The 19,352-nt window shown below is 66.0% G+C and overlaps 1 protein-coding gene across 1 annotated transcript in view; it reads left to right on the forward strand.

Annotated features, from left to right (window-relative positions):
* The window catches only part of TAF4 (TATA-box binding protein associated factor 4), a 47,832-nt gene that overhangs the window by 11,900 nt on the left and 16,580 nt on the right, over positions 1-19,352 (forward strand). Inside the window, exons 2-7 of the mRNA XM_016132281.2 lie at positions 12,850-13,016; positions 14,033-14,152; positions 16,154-16,273; positions 17,030-17,152; positions 17,572-17,661; positions 18,180-18,389. Of these exons, the coding sequence (XP_015987767.2) occupies positions 12,850-13,016; positions 14,033-14,152; positions 16,154-16,273; positions 17,030-17,152; positions 17,572-17,661; positions 18,180-18,389 (830 nt within the window). The remainder of the gene's footprint in view (positions 1-12,849; positions 13,017-14,032; positions 14,153-16,153; positions 16,274-17,029; positions 17,153-17,571; positions 17,662-18,179; positions 18,390-19,352) is intronic.

Consider the following 19,352-nt stretch of genomic DNA (forward strand, 5'->3'; position numbering starts at 1 on the left):
GGCAGCAGAGCCAGGGGCAAAGAAGGTGCTCAGAGACCCGTTCTGGGACATCATGACACCTGGGGCGGAATGGGGGGGGCCAGGCGGAGGAGCCGCGGGGGTCTGGGGGGCGGGGGGCCCACGCGGGCGCCCACAGGGCAGCCGGGTCGTGGGGTCAGCCTCCGTCCCCGAGGTGGCGTCTTCACCTGTCGTGCGTTGGTGGCCGATTGGGGAGGCGGGGCCCCCTTCGGGTTTGGCGTCTGGAGGCAGGAGCGGGACAGACCAGTTCCCAGTGGGAGGCAAGGCCGCCGCGTGGGCACGGGCCGTGTTCCAGGGTCCTCGTTTCAGGAGGGGAAGCGGGGTCCCCGGGGCAGTGTCCTGCGCTGTTCCTGGGCTTGTTTCTTGGAGATTGGGGGTTCTAGAACCGTGCTCTCCGGTGGGAGTGGAACGTGGGCCACACGTGTAACGTGATGGTCCTAGTAGAGCGCTGGCACGGGACACGTGGCGTCACGAGAAGGCGGCGTCAGCTCCAGGGCATCGCACACGGCCCGCCGCGCCCGGGGCCTCTCGTGTCGACACGCCCCCCGCGGCACAGCGGGGTCAGCCGCGCGGTGGCCACGGTGGCTCGCGACTCCTCGGACGTGTGCCCGTGCGATGGCTGCGGGGCCTGAGCGAGGGGGGCACGGGGCCAGGGCCCAGGGCGGCCAGCGTCACGGCACCGGGCAGCCGGGAGGCCACTGTGGGCTCCAGGTGTCTGGCCGGGTTCCTGAGAAGGCAGCGGTGGAGCTGGGCAGGAGGGACGCTGAGACGGGGGGAGGGGGGCACCAGGCTGCGGGGCACTGCGGCCTTCCCGGCGCTGGCCTCTTGACGGGGGAGGGCGAGGAGCTGAACGGCCCTGCCAGTCGGCCCTTTGCCCAGAGGCTACTCGTTACGGGGGTTTAGGGCTGCCTCTGGACTCTCCAAGACGAGCAAAAGTAGATAGTGTGTTTTCTTTGTTTTCTTGTTTTTGTAAAGATAATTTTTTAGAGCGGTTTTAGGTTCACAGAACATTTATCCACCTGCTGAAGGGCGTCTCGGGGCTTCCAGGTGTTGGCGCCCCTGAGCGAGCTGCTGCAGACGGCGCGGGCAGGGCTGCGTGTGGACGAGGGTGGCCGCCGCCTCAGGCCGACGCCGAGGGGCGCGGCCGTCAGCTCCCACGGCAGGGCCGTGGCCGGTTCTGTAGGCTCTGCCCGGCCCCCCCGCCCCCCCCCCCCGCGCGGCCCCCCCCCCCCCCCCCCCCCCCCCCGCCGTGGGCCGCGCGCGTCCCCCGGCAGTGGCGCGAGCGCCTGTGGCCCCGCGTCCTCCCGCGGGTGCTGGCGTCCGTGCCCCGGGTCTGGCCGTTCCGACGGGAGGGCGCCGGCCTCTCCCGCTGTAAGCCGCCTTCCCCTGGGGATGCCAGATGCACGGCCCTCGCGTCTGCGCGTCCGCCGTCCGCGTGACCGTCTTTGGTGCGCTGTGCTCGGGTCTTTGCCCGTTTTTAATCGGGTCGCTGGCTTCCTTACTGGTTGTAAGAGTCCTGTGTGTTTGGGTGACAGTCTTTTATCAGACGTGTCTTCCGCAAACCTCTCCCGTCTGTGGCCGATCTGCTCATTCTCCAGACAGTGGCTTTCGTAGAGCTGAGGTTCTTAATTTTCATTAAGCCCAGCTCATCGGTTTTCTCTTTCACGGTGTTGAATCTAAGGAGTCCTCACCGGACCGAGGTCACCCGGTGTTCCTGTATCTCTAGGAGTCTCACAGCGTGGCGTTTCGCACGGAGCTTCCTGACGGTCGGGGTGGTTTCCGTGGCGGGCCCAGGTCCGTGTGTGGGCAGACGCCGCCCACTGCCCGTGGACGTCCGCCGTCCCTGCCCGTCTGTTGAAGAGGCCGTCCCTGCTCCGCCGAGTCGCCTTTGCGCCTTTGTCGGAGCCGAGCTGACCGTGGCGGTGGGGTCCATTTCTGGGCCATCCGCGCTGACCGCCGACCTGCGTGTCCGTCCTGCGCCGACGCCGCGGCGTCCCAGTCACCGCAGCGTGCCCGTCAGCCCTGAAGTCGGCGGCGTCCGTGCCCCGACGCGGCTCTTCTCCTTCGATGCTGAGCGGGCCGCGCCGGGCCTTGGCCTCCTCTCCGCGTGAGGCTCGGCGTCCGTCCGCCGTGTGCCGGGGCAGCGCGCGGGGCTCTCGTCGGGGCCGTGTTGAATCCGCAGGTCGAGCTGGGAAGACCCGGCGCCCGGCGGCATTGGTCCTTCCTGTCTGTGGACGTGGAGTCTCCTCCGTTTACCTAGTTCTTCGCTTGGTTCGTCAGGGTTCTGTGGCCGGTTTCACACAGGTCTCGTATGTGTCTTCCTAGATTTATACGCAAGCGTTTCTTTTTTTCGGTGCTAATGTGTTTTTAATTTCAGATTCCGCTTGTTTATTGCTGTATGTGGAAGTGATTGACGTTTGTATGTTACGGGAGTTTGTTGTCAATTCTTTCAGATTGTCTGCACACGCGTGACCTGTGAACAGACAGTTTTCTTTCTTCCTTTACAACCCGCACACTTTTTCTTTCATCTTTTCCGTGCTGTTCTGTTCCTGCGCTGGCTGCGACTTCCAGGGCCGTGTCGAACGGCGCTGGGGAGCGGGCACGTCCTGGCCGTCCCCCTCGTCTTGGTGGGAGAGCTCTGAGTGTCTCACCAGCCAAGACGACGCTTGCTGTAGGCTTTTGTGGGCGTTCCTCAGCAAGTTGAGGAAGTTCCCCTCCATCCCTAGTGCACTGAGAGTTTTGTCACAAACGGGGATATTTTGGGCAGAATCATCAGCTGGCAGCCTCTGGGGAGGGTGGTGGAGGGAGCCGGGCAGGGACGGGACCGCCTTGGGAGACTGCCACCGTGGCCAGGTCTCAGGGAGCGTGTCCCGGTCCAGGCTGCGGGCTCAGGGCAGGTTGTGGACGAGGCAGCAGGGCGCAGGGAGGAGGGGGTGGCAGTGGGACCTGGAGGGGTGTTCGTGACCTGTGTGCCGACGAGGGGCTGGGCGGTGGCGTCAGGCACTGTGCCGGCCTCCTGCGTGCCCCACCGACCCCTGTGCAGACAGCCGACCAAGGAAGGCTCTGGCGGGTGAGGTCCAGGGCCTCCCGCCTCCCTGCTCACTGGAGACCCCGGACCCATTGGGCCCCTCCCTGGCCTCTGGGCCAGTGGGAGATGGGGCGGGGTGGGCGTGAGCACCGCCCCCGACTGGGGAAAGGGGGGGGAGGGCGGCGGAGGGCACAGACGAGGCAGGTGGGGACTTGGCCTGTGACGTGTGTGTGCAGGGAATGGGCGGGGCCTCTGGGGCAGGAGAGGGGCTGCCCTGGGCGGAGAGAGGGAGAGCCCAGTGCCAGCTGTACAGGTGGTTCGGCCTGTCGCTGTCCCAAGCCAAGGTCAGGAGAGGTCCAGGTGCTGCCGACACACCCCAGCAGGGCTCCCCGGAGAGCCAGGTTCCACTGCTAGCCAGCTGGGCAGGTCCCCTCAACCCCTGGACTCCCAGCTGTCCCAGCCGTAGCATGGGCAGTCAGCAGGGGCCCCCCGGGGACCAGAGTGCGTGCCCGGGGCACCTGGTGCTGCCACGGCCCCCTCTTCTCAGCCCGAGTGTGAGCCGCGTTCTTGACAAGCGATCTGGTCCACCAGCGCCCCCGAAGGCAGGCCTCTTCTCTGCTTCAGCCCGCCCCTGGGGTTCAGGGGACTTGCAGGGTGATTCTCTGCACTTGTGTTAGAAAGTGTGCCCCCAGTGCAGACGAGGGGCTCCCTGGGGGTAGGAGAGTGGGTGTGGTGGCCCCCGCATGTCGGGGTGGCCGTGGGCTGGGGGGTGAGCCTTAGCAAAGGGTGGAGGCAGGCAGGAGGAAGAGGAGTCTGGAGGCAGCCCCGGACGCGGGGGTCCCCAGGGACCAGGTTCCTGGGGATGGCATGGTAATCAGGCCGCCCCGCGGTCAGACGTCCTGGCGTGGACCTCGCGGTGCTGGCGAGGACACCGCGGAGCTCCCGGCTCCTCACCGCCGTTTCCTGGGTGATGGAGTGTGACAGCGTGCGTTTGCACTCGGCCGCGTGCTCGCCCTCGAGGCTGGGGTCCCCGCCTGGGGACCCAGCCTCAGGACGCGGAAGCATCTCGGGGCCGCGTCCGCAGCATCGGGCAGGTATCCTTCGTGTGGGAGGCGCCACCTACTCGGCATGCTCTTCGAAGGAGCCCGCGCCCAGGGCCGAGTGTCGTCCTCCGACCCCGACCCAGTGAAGGCGTCACCGTGTTCCGCTCTGGGCTCTGTGTGGCTGGCGTGCGGGGTCGCCGGCCGTGGGGTGGGGGGCAGCACAGGGGTCTGCCCCGCGCAGTCTCCCAGACTCTCACCCCCACTGCGAAGGACCTGCCGACCGGTCAGCGGCTTCACAAAAAGCCCGTGTTCCCAGCGCCTGCTCACGCAGGCGGAGGCGCGTGACTGCAGAGGACAGGGACGTTTCCAGCCCTGGCACGTCGGGGCCGGAGCGCAGGCTGCGGACGGCCGCCTGTCCGTCTCAGGACTGCGGACGGTGGCTGCAGAGCCCCCACAGAGTGCCCGGAAGTGCCTCACAGCGACACTTTAGTTTCCAAGAACGAAAGTCGTGGCAGAGAAACAGACAGTGGTCCCTGCACGGCCACGGGTTAGCGGGGCACAGGCAGGGGGAGCGTGGTGGGGAGCGGTGTGGCCGACAGCGGGCGTAGGGGGGGGGCTCCCACAGCCCGTGGCGAGACAGCGGTCAGGGAAGGGGCGACGGTGCCAGCGAGTGGGTGGAGGCGCTTACGTCCACCCCCAAGGGACGCGCACGCGGCGCCCGTGGGGTGCGCCGGCCGCTCCCCCCCGCTCTGCGGCTGGGCGTCGCGAAGGGCCCGCCACGCCTCCTGTCCGCGGTGCGGCGGGCAGGAGCACGCAGCTTGGTCTCCTGTGCACTGGCCGTGGGCACTGGGAGGGACCGTGCGCGTAGTGCAGGGTCCGTGGACCGGGTTTCGGGTAGGTGCATGCTCAGCGCAGAAACTTTGGTAAAGCAGAGAAGTGTGGGACACAGATGGATAATAACCTCCACTCTTGCCACCAAGAGGTCCTTACGAGGACCTGTTTCCTCGTTCCCTGGTTTCCAGAGCGTCACAGGTTTTGAACTGTCGTGTGGTCAGCTCGGTGTCGGTGGATGTGTAGCTGAGCGGACGTTAGTGCCTTCGCGCTCCAGGCTTACCGGGGGCCAGGCCCTGCCGCTGATGGACGTGCTGCTGAACGGGACGCGTGCGCCCGCCCCACGACGCCCGCAGGCGCCCGCCCCACGACGCCCGCAGGCACCCGCCCCGGTGTTTGACCGGGGTCAGTCCCACAGAGCGGGGCAGGCGGGGAGTGGGCCGAGCTGGGCGTCTCCTCCGCCGGGTGGTGTGCACGCCCCCTTGGAGCTTCAGCAGGGCTGCGTCCCCGGTCTTTGGCCTGAGTTTTTTTTCTTCTAGAATTGAACACCCCTGGAACTTGTCTTTGTGTGCCGTGATACGAGCCAGCCGTGTGCGGGTCCTGGGAGTGGCCTCTTTTCTTGTCACCTCACATCTGTGTCTTCCTTGGGCCGGAGGCTTCTCAGCACCCGTGTGCTCCCAGCCCCGCCGGGGAGGAAACCAGGCCCCAGGGTGGTCCCTGGGGGGTGGTCCCTGGGGCGGGGTCCCTGGGGGAAGGTTCCTGGGGGAGGGTTTTGTGGGCGGTGGTCCCTGGGGCATGCCACGCCTTCTGGGGTCTGGGTGCTGGGAGCAGGGAAAGGCCTCGCAGAGGCGTGGGTGACGCAAGGGGCATTCCACATTTGAAATTACCTTTGTGTCTGTCCTGCACGGAAAGTCTCGGATCCTGGTAACATAAATGTATTTATTTACCTGGCTTGTCTTACCCTATACCAAAAAGTAGTTTCAAAGTTATAACATTGACACTAAGTTTCAGGTTTCTTTGAGGTCTTCTTGTGTTCAAACTGAGGGAAGGATTATTTTTGTATGTGTCCTTTCCAGGTTGATACACAGTTTAGTTTTACTGCTTTGAGTTTGTTTTCAACTTCAGTTTCTATTTTTCTTTTGTTTTCGTTTTGCATTCTGAACGTATGAAGTATTTCCGTGATGCGAACTCCAGGCCTTTGAGACACACTGCCCTTCGTTCCCTCTCTGGTCCCCCGCCCCACAGAGAAACGCTTCTTCAGATTTCGTTTCATCGGGTTGTGGGCCCCCCTTTTAGTGTGTATTCTGTAAGAAGCTGGACAGACAGACAGACACAGGTTTGTGCCTCTTGCCCCCTCCCCCCACACCAGAGGTGGCAGGATGCTGATTTGCGCCTCGATTTTTCCCTCAGTGACGCAGCCTAGAGGTCGCGTGCGGGCGGCGCTCTAGTTGGAGGACTAAGTTTCCGCGCAGCGGCATCAGAGAAGGCGCGTCTCGTCTCATCAACTCCTCGCGGCCCGCGCCCTGAGCCCGACCTGGCTGCGGAGGGCGTGGCTGCGGGCCCGGCCCCGGGTGCGGGGAGAGGCCGCAGGGTGCGCGGCGCCCTTCCTCGTGGCACTGACCGTCTCCTTCCCGGTGCCGCGGAGACTAGGTCCGTGGCGTCGGAGGGTGTCGGGGCCGCCTGTAGCTGCAGGTCAGCACACGCACGCCGTCTTGGGGGGCGTCGTTCACACGGTGCGTGCCCACCGGACAGCTGGGCTGGGCTCCGAGGGGTGCGCGCTGCCCCCCCACCGTCGCCGCGCCCCTCTCCCGTCCCGTCCCTGTCCCCGGAGGCCCCGCGTGCTGCGCGGCCGGCCGCCCTCCCGAGCTGCCCGGGAGTGGACTTGCACGTGGTGTGCGCGGTTCTGAGCTCACCCACGCTGCTGCATGTGGCGGTGATGTGCTTTTACGCTGAGCACCCGTGTTTGGACACGTGTGCCCCACTCACCCGCGGGCAGATGGGGTCCGTTTGGGGCCGTGAGGCAGGGCGCTCCCGTGGACTCGCGCGCACACCCTTGTGTCTCGGGTGAGCCCCGTGGGCGTGGGCGGTGTGCGCGGTCCTGTCGCAAAGCGCCCGCCTCTCCCGCTGCCCCGCGGGGTGCTCCTGCTGCCCCATCGTGTCAGCGCGTGGCCGGGGCCGGCCTTGTTGTGCGGCGGTGTGAGTGGGTGCGTGCGGGCCCCGTCGTGTGAGTTCGAGGGCCGTTTCTAGAGGCGCAGTTGACATCCCGCGGGCGTCACCCTCTGCAGCACGGGCTTGGGCGAGGGTGAGCAGCGCGCGGCCCACGCAGCACCCCGCGGTCGGGCGCAGGGCTGTCCTGTGGCTGGCGGTGCTTAGCCCTCCCGCCCTCTCCCCGGCACCCACTCTGGGGCCTGCGAGGCGCTGCCAGGTCGTGACGGGCCGTGGCGGTCAGTGGCCCGTCACTCCCCCGGCAGTGGAATTCTGAGCACCTGCGGACGGACGGCGTCCAGTTCACTCCGTTACCGTGGGTGGTTCCAGCTCTCGGCCGTCAGGAATGAAGCTTCTAGAAGCTCGCGTGGACCGTTTTCGTTTCTCTCGGGCACAGACCTAGGAGTGGGCCGGTCACCTGGGATCAGTGAAGGCTTCGGCGGGGCTGCTTCCCTCAGGCGTGGGGCCCTCGCCAGCGTCCCTGTGGCCCGTCCTGTCACTGGAGCGTTTTTGTGGGCGTGAGATGCCGCTCCATTGAGGTCTTCTGCCTGCATTTCCCGGGGGCTGATGATGCGCCTCTTTCCCTGTGCTCTTTGTCATTTGCATATCTTTTGTAAAGTGTCTTATTCAGGTCTTCTGCCCAGTTTTTTAACTGGGTTGTTTGTTTTGTTAGTATTGATTTGGTAAGAGTTTTAAAAATATATTCTAGATACAAATTTTTTATCAGATAGAATTGTTTTATAAATATTTCCTCTTAGTCTGCTGGCCTTTTCATTTACCTAACAATGCGTTTAAAGAGCAGCTTGTTAATTTTAACAGTCCGGTTTATCATTTTCTTTCTTTCAAGAGTTCACCTTGCCTCTCATTAGAGAAATTTTTGCCTAATCCAAGACACAAGTATTTTCTCCCATGATTTCTTCTAGGATTTTTATGGTTTTAGCTTTCACTCGATCCAGGTTAATTTCGTAAGGTAGGGGTCGAGAGTAATTTTTTTTCCCTGTGGGAAATCTAGTCGTTCAGCCCTATTTTGGAAGAGTTACTCCCGTCAGAAGACAGACTCCTCCTGCCACCTTCATTGAACATCCGCCGGCCCTGTGCGTGCAGACTTTGTTTCTGGCCTGAGTCACGTCCCAACGGCTGGATGTCTGCCCCTGGGCGGTAGAACACTCCGTGCCCGGGCGGCTGCCGTAGAGCCGCGTAGAGCTGAGAGCCCGGGAGCCCTGACTCTCGCCCTTCTCAAAAGTGTTTGCGTGTATCTGAGTCCTCTGCATTTCATAATAGTTCAAGAATCAGCTCGTCAATTTCTGCAAAACAAAAAAGTCTTCTGATATCTCGCCAGGGATATCAGCATGGCTGATATCAGCCTGGCTGCAGCGTGGCTGGCTTCACACGCGTACACACACACACTCACGTGCAGGGTGTGTGTTCCATGCGAGTGAGCCACGCGTTGGTGACTCCTTAGTCTTACCAGAATGTGTTGGTCTAAGTAAGCTTGTACTTACAGAGACTTAACGGAGAGAACATTTGGGGTGCACTGGGGTCCAAGAGCAGCCCAGTGGCTCTCCGTTGAGCGGGCGCGGGACCTGCCCGGGGTCCAGGGCGCCACAGCCCCGGGAGCGGAGGCACCGGGTCCGCACTGTGGGGCGGGGGCTGCGCCAGCGTCCGCGGTGGTGACAGCCGAGGCTCAGGCAGCCGCCTGGCCAGCGTCACGGGGGAGGGCGCCGCGGCTGCTGCCCGGGCCGGCGGCGTGGCGGCAGGAGCTGGGCCGGTGGCCCGGGGGCTCACCAGTGGGTGCCGTCGTGCCCTCCGCTGTGGCCCAGCGCGTGCGAGTCCGGCATCCCACGAGTCCGCAGCACAGGCACTCGGCAGGGTGAGGTCGTGGTTGTCCGTGAACCGATGCGGAAGCTGCCTGCCAGGCACGTTTTATCCTGCGAGCAGCAAGGGCGCCGCGGCCGGAGGGCGGCCGCCCTGTCCTGCCGTCCCCGTCCTCCGCCCTCGGCTCCCGCCCGCCGTGGGGACGGGCTGTGCACGGGCGGCCTCGGGGGGCTCCCTGCGGCGTCTCAGATCACGCCTCGTCGCCGTCCTGCTCCGGCCCCCACCCAGGCGCCTTCGGCGTCAGCACGGGGCGCGGAGACAGCCTCCTTTTGCACGTGCTCAGTGGCCTTTTTATCGTCGTTTCTGCAGACGCGTTGCTGTCTGACGGGGGGCAGCACGGGTGACCCTCGCGGGGGTGCGGGTGGGGCTGAGGGCTCTGGTCCCTGCTCCGGGCACTGCGGCCTGGCCGCTTAGCTGGGCGACACGCCTCCCAGGCCCAGGGTGCGAGAAGGCGCGTGCCGCGGGCTGCGACAGCTACGGCCTCCAGAGCCTGTGCCGCAGCGTGTGCCCCAGCGGCGGTGTCTCGCGGCTGGGGTCCCAGGCAAGTCCGGGACGCCTGGTTATGTGCAGCGCGGCCGCGGCTGACCCGCGTGTCTGTCACGGCCGCGGTAGAACTGCCGGTGTGGGAGGGGTCAGGAGCAGTGCCGGCAGAGGACACGGGAGTTCATCTTGAGCTCTGGGGCAAGGGGCGGGGGCGGCTCATTCAGGCTTTAGGAGTGATGGCTGAGCTCGGGGCCAGGGGGCTCTGTCCCCTGGGGAGGCCTCGAGCTGCCCGCCCTCACGGCGTGCCCCGGCCTCCCGAAGAGGCGGAGCGTCAGGGCCCCGTCGTGCGAGTGAGCGCGTCAGGCTCGGTCACTGCGGCCTGTCAGCCTGCTGGTGGCGGCTGCCCTGCCGCGTGTGTCGTGCTGAAGCCCGAGCCCCCAGGGCGCAGACCGGAGCTAGCCCGCGTCTCCAACAGTAGGGAAACGGCAAATCCGGTGTGAACGAGGTGTTACGCAGCCACTGAAATCGTGTTTTGGGAGAGCGTGCCGTGACGCGGAAATGCTCGCGACGTAAGGAGCGGAGAGAGTACAAGCCGACCGGTGCGGCGGCCTCGTGTTCCCCGCAGCCGGTGGGCGCGGTGCCACGGACGCCCGCGGCGCGGAGCGGGGGCCCTTGGGCGGCGCCCACCGTCCCGTGTGCCCGCGCATCTCCCACACTCAGCAGCACTCCTCTCCGCGCAGGGCACCTGTCACCTGCCGCCCGCCCGCCCGCCCTGGGGGCTTCCTCTTGCCCCAGCGGATCGGGCTTTGGTTTTAGGCCTGAGCGGGGGGGGGGGGGGGTGACGAAGCAGAGGGAGCAGCAGGGGCCCCCGGTGCTGGGGCTGCAGGGAGGGTGGCCCGGAGGCAAAGCCTGCCTGTGGCTCTTGACCTCACCTGTTCACTGCCTTTGGGAATTGACCCTTCGGCCTGAAATTGACCTCATGGGCGGGAAGACGAGTCTGCAGGGCTCCTGAAATGCAGGTGGTTTACTGTGTCACGTTCGACCTTCCGTGACGCGAGCCTCGGAGGAATGTGGCCCGCACGGTACACAGCCCTCCTCCCGGTCACTGAGAAGCCACACGCCTGCCGGTGTCGGCGGCCCTCGCTGCGAGGTGGCGGCGGCTGCCCCTGCCGGGCCCCTTCTCTGACCCCGTCAGGACGGACCTCCCCATGCAGGTGCTGCCCATCAGTGCAGGTGGTCGCTTTCCCGACCTTTTTTTTATTGAGGACTCACGTTACATTTTGAAACAAAGTCGTGTTTCTTTGCCTTTGCATAAACAGATATTGTATGGTTTATGTATCTGTTTGAAATGAGTGATTATAACCAGAGTTGACAAGATCTGGAGCTGTGATAACGTCATTAAAACACGGTGTTCTGATGCTCCCTGGGCTGTCACGCGTGTGCCTGAGCTTTCTTTTTGGAATGGGTGGCTGTGACACATCGTAACCAGGGGAGCCTAGGGAAAGCAGCCTCCCGCCCCCCAGTACAGCCCCCCACCCCCCAGTATAGCCCTGCCACTCACGCAGGCAGGCTGAGCATGTGGGTCACAGGCAGGTTAGAGCCCCAGCTTCTGGAGCCTCCAGCGTTGCCTGGCTCCCAGGCATCCTCGCTTTCTCTTGCTTAACCGCTTCCATCCCCACTCGGAGACGTTTCCAGTCCTGAGAGGCAGAGTCCCCTGTTTCCTGTCCCTGGGCCACTCCTGGCAGAACTTCCGATTCCGCCCCTGACTTCTGTCGTAACCACAGGCTCTTTGGGCTTCTACTTCAGCAGCATTGTGAGCGCATCGCAGTTTCAGGAATGTTTGTAATTTAGGTATTCCTTTAAATTTTTGTAGATGCAACTTTCTAATCCACAAAGCACCTGATCATTGAAGTGTGTGCGGTGACCGTCATAGTAACAGGTGTGGCACTGGGGTGCTAAGCCGCGCGGGCACTGCTGAGCCTCGTTTGGCCAGCCGCGATTTGGTGTCTACAGTTCTTAAGAGGGAGGAGCAGAAGGTCCCGCGTGGATAGATGAGTGTGATGAATGACTGGTGGGTTTGCGAGGACGGCATCCGGCGGTGCTTACCAAGTCATTTTTGGGGGGTCTCTAGCACATGTGTGGGCCTCAGTGTCCTACCCCGACTCTGGTGGCTGCGTGGCCACCCGGGCTGTCCCCTCACCCGCCAGGCCTCTCCTGGGTGTTGTCTACACTTCCGATCTTTGGTGACAGCCCCAGGCTCCCTCTGGCCTGCGCCAGCAACTGCGGGTGTGGAGACTTCGGCAGAGTTGTTCGCAGCAGCCCAGGTTTTGTTTTTGTTTTGTTTTTAGTTTCAGAGTGGTTTGTTTTCAAAGGGCCGTCGTAGAGGGCAGGTCTCTTCGTGGGCACGTGTGGTTTTAGGGGCTTGTTGTTTCTTGGTGTCGTGGCGGCTGTCACCAGAGCCAGGACCCAGCGGCCTCAGAGGGGCCGCAGAGTCCTGTGCAGGTCGGGGACGTGGAGGCTAACGGAGGTCCCCAGCCTCGCTTTTCCTTTCCTGAGCATACCCATCCGAGGTGCCCCTGCCAGGGAAACACGGGCCCGGCCGGTGCGGGTGTGGCATGGGTGCCGGACGGCCGCCCAGGCCTCACGGGAGGAAGGAGAGTGGCTCCGTCGCTGACTCCGCTGTGGAAGGTGAAACCTGGAGCTGGACAGTGGTGGCGGTGCCGCTGCCGGGCCCGTGCTGTGACCAAGTCAGTGCCACACCGGCTGATTGCTCCCCAGGGACTGAGCGCAAGCACCGTGCATTCGAGCGGTTCTCGCTGTCGGCGTCTGGGGCTGACCCGGTCAGCGGTGGGCACAGCGGTGCCTCTGCACCCGGAGGGGCGAGGGGCCCGGGGCGCCCCTGAGCGGAGTTCCTGGAGGGGAGATTTGCTGGCGGCTGTGCAGGCGGGGGCGCTCCCGGGGGGGCGGGGGCCGTGGGGACTGCTGGCGCTCAGGCCCCGGCCAGCTGTGTGCACAGGGCACGGGGTGGCGGGTGTGCCACAGGCAGGGCTGGGGTCTGAGGCTCTGGGCCGAGGGGCGGCAGCGGTGTGGGCCGCGGCGTGTGTGCGGAGTCCTCGTCGAGTGGGGTGGCGGGCGGGCAGCGTGGCCGGCGGAGGCTTTGCTGCCCGGCTCGTGAAGGGGCAGGGGACCGCTCCTTGAATCCCGGGAGGAGCCCACGTTTCTGCCCCTGCCCCGTGGGCTCTCTGAGGGGCAGGCGTGTTGGGAGCCCGGCGACTCCGTTTCCCTCTCTTCCTCCTTCTCAGAGCCAGCGGGCCCCCGAAAGCCAGCGCTCCCGCGCTCCTGATGCCGGTGTCCTTTGTCCCCCAGGTATGGTCCTCGTGCGCAGCGAGAACGGGCAGTTGTTAATGATCCCTCAGCAGGCCCTGGCCCAGATGCAGGCCCAGGCCCACGCGCAGGCCCAGCCTCAGACCGCCATGGCGCCGCGCCCTGCTGCCCCCAGCAGCGCCCCTCCGGTCCAGATCTCCGCCGTGCAGGTGAGTGCCCTCGGCGAGGAGGAGGAGGAGGAGGAGGAGGAGGAGCCGGCCCGAGTCCACGCCCTTCTCCCCTGTGACCTCGCCTTGCCGCGCCTCAGTTTCCTTCTGCAAAGTGGAGGTTCTGCCCGTGCGCCCCTCACGGGCTCTTACGAGGGCCGAGAGCAGTGGGGTGACGTTGCGGACGCGTCCGCGTCAGGGAGGCGCACGGCGGCCGTGCGAGGCCGGCCAGGGGGCCGCCCTCCGGGTGGCGGGAGGACCGTCCTGCTGGCGGAGCAGCGCGCGGCGTCCCTCGTCCACATCCCGCCGTGGCCGCCTGCCGCACGTCCCCCGTTCCCACTCCGTCCGCCGCTGTCATTCCGCTGTTCTGAGCGACGTGGCCGGTCAGAGCTGGGCGGGCAGGGACGAGAGCGCTTCCTTGCTCTCGCGAGTTCAGCCGCGTCCCCCGGCGGCGGTGGCGATGCTCCCGCACTGCAGGGGGGTGGCACACGCGTGCTGGGGGGCCTGCAGAGCGCCCCCGGCTTGCTGCTGTCCGTCTCCTGCCAAGCCAGCGGCAGCGGCACCCTGCTCGGGACTCGAGCTGTCCTTCCCTCGGACTAAGGTGTCAGCCGGCCGCCTGGACCGTCTGTTTGACACTCTTCTGCAGCCCTGTGACCAGTCGCTAGGCCCGGGGACGCGTGCTTCTCAGGGCCTTCGTCCCTTCTGTAGCGCTCGTGAACAAGGCGGCATGTCCACGGGGCGCTGGTTTCCCGGGCGCAGGCCCCCCTCTCCTCGCCACGTGGCGGGCTCGCGGAGGGAGCTCACGGTGTCTTGCTGTGGCGTGCGAGGGCTCTGGTCCCACACCTCTGCTTTGGTAAGCAAGGTGTCGAATTAGGGCAGCTTCGTCCAGACCTGTGAGTCGACATGTAGACGCACTCGAGCGTGTCGCTCTGGATTGAGGGTTGGTTTTGAGGTGTACTGGTGGCGGGGAATTGCTGTCTCTTGTCACTCCTTTTAGATGACGCGTTCTTGTTTTCCAGGCGCCCGGGACCCCTCTTATTGCGCGGCAGGTGACCCCAACAACCATCATCAAGCAAGTGTCGCAGGCCCAGACGACGGTACAGCCCACCACGGCGTTGCAGCGCTCGCCCGGGGTGCAGGTGAGGCTGAGGCCAGGTGCGCACGTTGGGGTGTCGGAGCTACGCCGAGCTTTGGGGGAGGGCTGTCCTGAAGAGAGCGTTCTCGCCACCAGCGCAGAACAGGGCCGGTTCCCTCGCTGTAAGGCCACACAGACTTGAGCGCCCGTAGTGCCGCCGCCGGCTCCTGCTGTGCCCGAGCGTGGGCAGCTGACCGCACCGCCGCCGAGGCGGGAGCGGCCTGTAGCGCGCGCCGGTTGCACGCGAGCGTGCGGGCGGTGACAGTGGCCCTCGTGTGGGCAGCGGCCCCAGGCTCCGGTGGCGCGTACGCGTGTGTGACCCCGCACTTCTCACCGGTGCGGCATCAGTGGGGTGTGTGGGGCAGAACCGTCGTCCATCTCAGTCCGCGCGGCTGCTTTGCGGCCTGTGCCCTTCCCCAGCGTGACCCCTGGCGGGTCGGCCTGTTGTCCATGGTGGTTTTGTGACCCGTGTGGAAGCCGTGGATGGGCCGTGTTCTGGAGCAGGGGCTTTGATGCTCAGCTGACTCAGCCTCTGGTCCGGAGGAGGCCCGTGCCCCGGCTCGGCTGGCCCCCTGCGTGGCAGAGGTGACGCCTGTCGGGAGCAGCCTGTTCCGGGCAGCCGGGGCGCTGCGCCCGTGGCGGAGGTGTGTGTCGGCGCACCTGGGCGGGCCGGGGCCGTGCCCGGGTGGCCAGTCTCGCGCGATGCCCACCGCAGCTGGGGCCGCCCCCGCACCGCTCCGCCCCCACCAGCCTCGGGCCTGCCTGCCTGCTCCTGTGGCGTCCGCAGGGGGCGGCAGTGCTGTTTAAAGCCAGGGCGAGAGCAGTTCAGCCCAGGGACGGAGCGGAGCAGGGTCCGCTGGGCGTGGGTGGCAGGGCGTGCTGCACCCCTGGTGGAGGGTGCGGTGCAAGGCGTCCGCTGACAAGGCGGCGAGGCGCGCTCAGGCGCACTCGGGCCCGCGCCGGGTCAGTGGACGCGCGGCGACCGGCCGGGGCGTCTCGGCTCCGCTGCTGCGGTTTGAGCTCGTCGGCCGCGGGACGGAGGGTGGGAGCAAATCCCACGTGGGGGGGGCTCCCCCGGGCGGCGCCCCGCCGCCCCCCTCGCTGCCCCGGCACGGCGGCGGGGTCTCCCCTCTGCGGCCTCGCTGGGCGTTGTCCAGCCACAGCGACACGTGCTTCGTGTGACGAGTGGCAGGCCCAGGGCACACCGCCGCCGCCTCCCGCTCACGGCCCCTGACGCGGGGGTCGCTCGGTCGCTCGGGCACCTCTGGGCCTGGAGGGTCCGCGGCGGTCGCAGCCGACGCTGCTCGCAGTGCGCCGGCGCCCGCGACTCCGCGGCCCCCACCCGAGTCTCACTCGGGCTGCCTTGCCCCTGTGTTGAGAAGTCGTAAGACGGGGGCTGACGGCAAAGTTTGTCCATTGGAAAAGGACCCGCTGAGAAAGAGCAGGTGTGGTCCCACGACCCTGCTGCGGAGCAGAGGTGTCAGTGGCCTGACGGGGGGCAGGCGGGGCCCTCATGCCTGAGGTCTGGCGGCCACCTGTCCAGCGGGGAGCCCTCCCACTGACCGGCCACCCCCCACCCCTCCTGTCACTCCGGACCCCCTTCCCTGATGTGTCCGGATGAGAAGGGAGGGTGCGGGAGCCGAGGGGGCACCTCCCCCCGTCACCCCACGCCACCCTGCGGGAAGGCCGACAGTGCGGGGCATCCCCGCCTTTGCCACCAGGCTCTCTTCAGACCGGCCGTCTCTGATGGGCCAGGTGCATGTGGCGGGTGGCCTGAGCCGGCCAGCACGCGACTTTCAGGGACTAGCCAGAGCTGGCCTCTTGCCAGCGGTTGGCGCAGTCTGTCGGGTTCTGATGCAGGCATGAAACCATGTCCCTCGGGTGCTTGGGACTGCAGCGCGGGGGTGCGGTCCGTCGCGGGTCCCGAGGGTCCCCAAGGGGCCCGCCGGACGCGGAGGCCGCCTCCCCGTAGCCTCGGTTCACCTCCTGCTTTGGGTTGTTGTAGCCTCAGCTCGTTCTGGGTGGCACTGCCCAGACGACGTCGCTCGGGACAGCAACGGCTGTTCAGACCGGGACACCTCAGCGATCGGTCCCAGGGGCCACCACCACCTCCACAGCTGCCACGGTGAGTGCCGCCGCGCCGCGCCCCTTGGGCCTGCCACAGGCAGCGGGCCACGTCTGGCCCACGCCGTCACCTCCCTTGTTTCTCGAGGCCCTGGGGCTGGCTGGGTCCACACAGCCCATGCGTGCAGCTCAGGGCGCCTGCCGCAGCCCGGGCAAGCCCGTGCCTCGGGGTCTGCGTGGCCCCCAGCACGGGGTCTGAGAGCAGAGGCCTCAGAGGCGTCAGGAAGGGCCCCCTTTTCCCTGCATGGGGCTTTCGGGCCACACAGGACCCGCAGCGACAGGCACAGCCGGCGGCGTGGGGAGCAGGCGTGGCCGGGCCGGACCTGTGTGTGCAGCGGCTCTGCGGGCCGTCGCCACGCGCCCTCCCGCGGCGTTGCTCTGCGCGCAGGCCCGAGTCAGCGGGCTCGTGCTCCACGCGGCCCCTGCTCCTGCGTGAGCACCGCTCGTCGTCCTCAGTAGCCGCGTGTGGACAGGCTTCAGGCTTTCTTCACAACCGCCCACGCCGCTGTGAACGCCCCCCGATTCATCTCGTTCACGTTCTAGCTGTTACCGCAGCTTCCTTCCTGAAGCGAGGGGCTGCGGGCTGCGGGGCACTCGCTCTGGTCTGCACCCGCATCCGCAGGCTGCGAGGGTTACTGCACTTCCTCGATAGCAGTTCAGAGAAGAAATAAACTTCTCACCTGCGCGTTTTAGTTAAGCCACAAGCTATAACGTAAGTGTGCTTTTGGAGAGTCTTCGACTCATCTTTCGAATGCAGGAAACGATGGAAAACGTGAAGAAATGTAAAAACTTCCTATCCACGTTGATAAAGCTGGCCTCGTCCGGGAAACAGTCCACGGAGACGGCGGCCAACGTGAAAGAGCTGGTACAGCACCTGCTGGTACGTGGCCCGGCCCGCGCCGGGCTTCCTCCCGGAGGGTCGCGCGAGTAAATGCCTCTGCCCCCTGACCCCGTGCACCGCCGGCGGCGGCCTTGGCTTCGCCAGAGAAGCTGGTCTGGCTCCTGACGAAGTGCCTGGGGCACGGGTACTTGGGGAGTGCTGAGTGGCAGCCGGGTGACGGGAACAGGAGGTGGCCCAGGCGCAGACGCCGCCACCTGCTCCAGGAAGGGCTAGGCGAGCCCCCCGCTGCCCCCGCGCACACCCGTGTCGGCCAGGACACGCAGCACGCTGACCCCGTCACCTCTGTCCAGCACCGGCGGGGGCGGCGGCCGACCGTGGGGCGTGCGCGTGGGGCCGCGGGTGAAGGGTGTGCACGCACTTCCTCTCGTGGGCATTGCAGTGTGTGCTTCGTTTTTTAGGACGGAAAAATCGAAGCCGAAGACTTCACTAGTAGGTTGTACCGAGAGCTTAATTCTTCACCTCAACCGTACCTTGTGCCTTTCCTGAAGGTGAGGGTGAGGCCCCTTGACCGGAGTGGGGTGTCCGGGGGCAGGAGTGGGGTTTGCAGCTGTTGCCGCTGGGTTTGCAAGGCCGAAGCGCCCTGCGACGCAGCGTCCCGTGTCCTCTTCGGAGGCTTTTCTGGGGGTTTTGAGATCCCGGGTGCGGTGGCCATTCCCCGTAAGCACAGGGCGACCCCCGGGCGGCCCGTGGCTGCCGGGGCGCTCACCCGGGGAGCACCCGGGCCTCAGCGGCATCAGCGGTCCCCATCACACCGTCTCTGATGCCGCAGCGTTCTTAAGGGCGTTTTAGAAACGGTGCCTTTTCTCACCGAGAGTAATCCTGGTCGGTGACGCGTGTCTGTGTGCGTGTGAGACACACTGGCAGCTGACGTCAGAGGCACCTCCCCGAGATCTGAAAGCTGCGCGCTCTGGCCTGAGAGCCTTTCTCGCAGCGGCTCCTCCGGGGTGCGGGGGAAGGGAGCGCGCAGCCGGGCCGCCCGCCCGACCCCACGTCTGTTTCCGCCCAGAGGAGCTTGCCCGCCTTGAGACAGCTGACCCCCGACTCGGCAGCCTTCATCCAGCAGAGCCAGCAGCAGCCGCCGCCCGCCTCGCAGGCCACCACCGCGCTCACGGCCGTGGTGCTGAGCAGCTCCGTCCAGCGCACGGCCGGGAAGACCGCGGCCACCGTGACCAGCGCCCTCCAGCCCCCCGTCATCAGCCTCACGCAGCCCACCCAGGTTGGCGCTGGCAAGCAGGGGCCGCCCACGCCGCTGGCATGCAGGCGGGAGCCCATCACCCCGGCTCAGGGGGGCCCCCTGCAGGCGGGCTGGGGTGTCAGTCTCCACAGGGGAGCCAGCGGCAGAGGCCACACGACCATGTAGTTCGTTTCTCAGTAGAGTAAGCGTGGCAGCTTCGGCTGGCACGGTGCCAGGGTGTTCATGGTCGAAACGACTGGGATGTGTTTGCAGTGACTGAGCTGGGTGTCGTCTTTGACGAAGGGCAGCGGCCCCACGTAGGGGACAGACGCGTGCTTGGTGCTGGACACGCCGGCCGGGCCGGGTGGTTCTTAGATGCTGAAGCCGCTCATGGTTTGTGGCCACTGTCCTGGGCCCCGAGGCTGCAGGAAGGACGTGTGTGCTCCTGCAGCAGCATTCGTGCTTTTAAGATGATTTCCAAGAGATTCTGTCCTTTTAAAGAGAACTACAAAAACACACCGTGTAGGCTCCCTCGCAAGCACGTGCCAAGCGGTCGTGGGATGTGTTTCACGACGGCGCGTGTGTTGGGCAACCAGGATGCGAGCCGAGAGCATGGGGGGCGTCTCCCTGCTGGCTTACAACCTGGGGGGGCCCGTAGCACACCCTCCAGGTTGCTGTCGTAGGATTCGGAATCTAGACGTGGACAGCCGGCCCTAGGGGTTCCGGGCACAGCCGCGCGGCCTGCAGCCGTGTGGCTTCGGGGGTGCTCCCGGTGTCCCGGCACGGCGTGTCCGCGCTTCGGGAGCGCTGCGGGGTGTGGCGGGCGGGAGGGCTAGCCGTGGGGCAGTGAGCTGGCCGGACAGGCAGACAGGAGGTGGTGAGTGGAAGTGGTGGCCGAGCGTGTGCTCAGTGGCAGAGTGAAAGGCGGGATGTGGCAAGCGGTGGGCGCTCAGCTGGCGGGGTGGGGCACAGGCTGCGTCTGGGGGGCAGGAGAGGGGCCCTTAC

Source organism: Rousettus aegyptiacus, unplaced genomic scaffold (genome assembly GCF_014176215.1).
Source record: "Rousettus aegyptiacus isolate mRouAeg1 unplaced genomic scaffold, mRouAeg1.p scaffold_m13_p_12, whole genome shotgun sequence".
NCBI classification, from domain to species: Eukaryota; Metazoa; Chordata; class Mammalia; order Chiroptera; family Pteropodidae; genus Rousettus; species Rousettus aegyptiacus.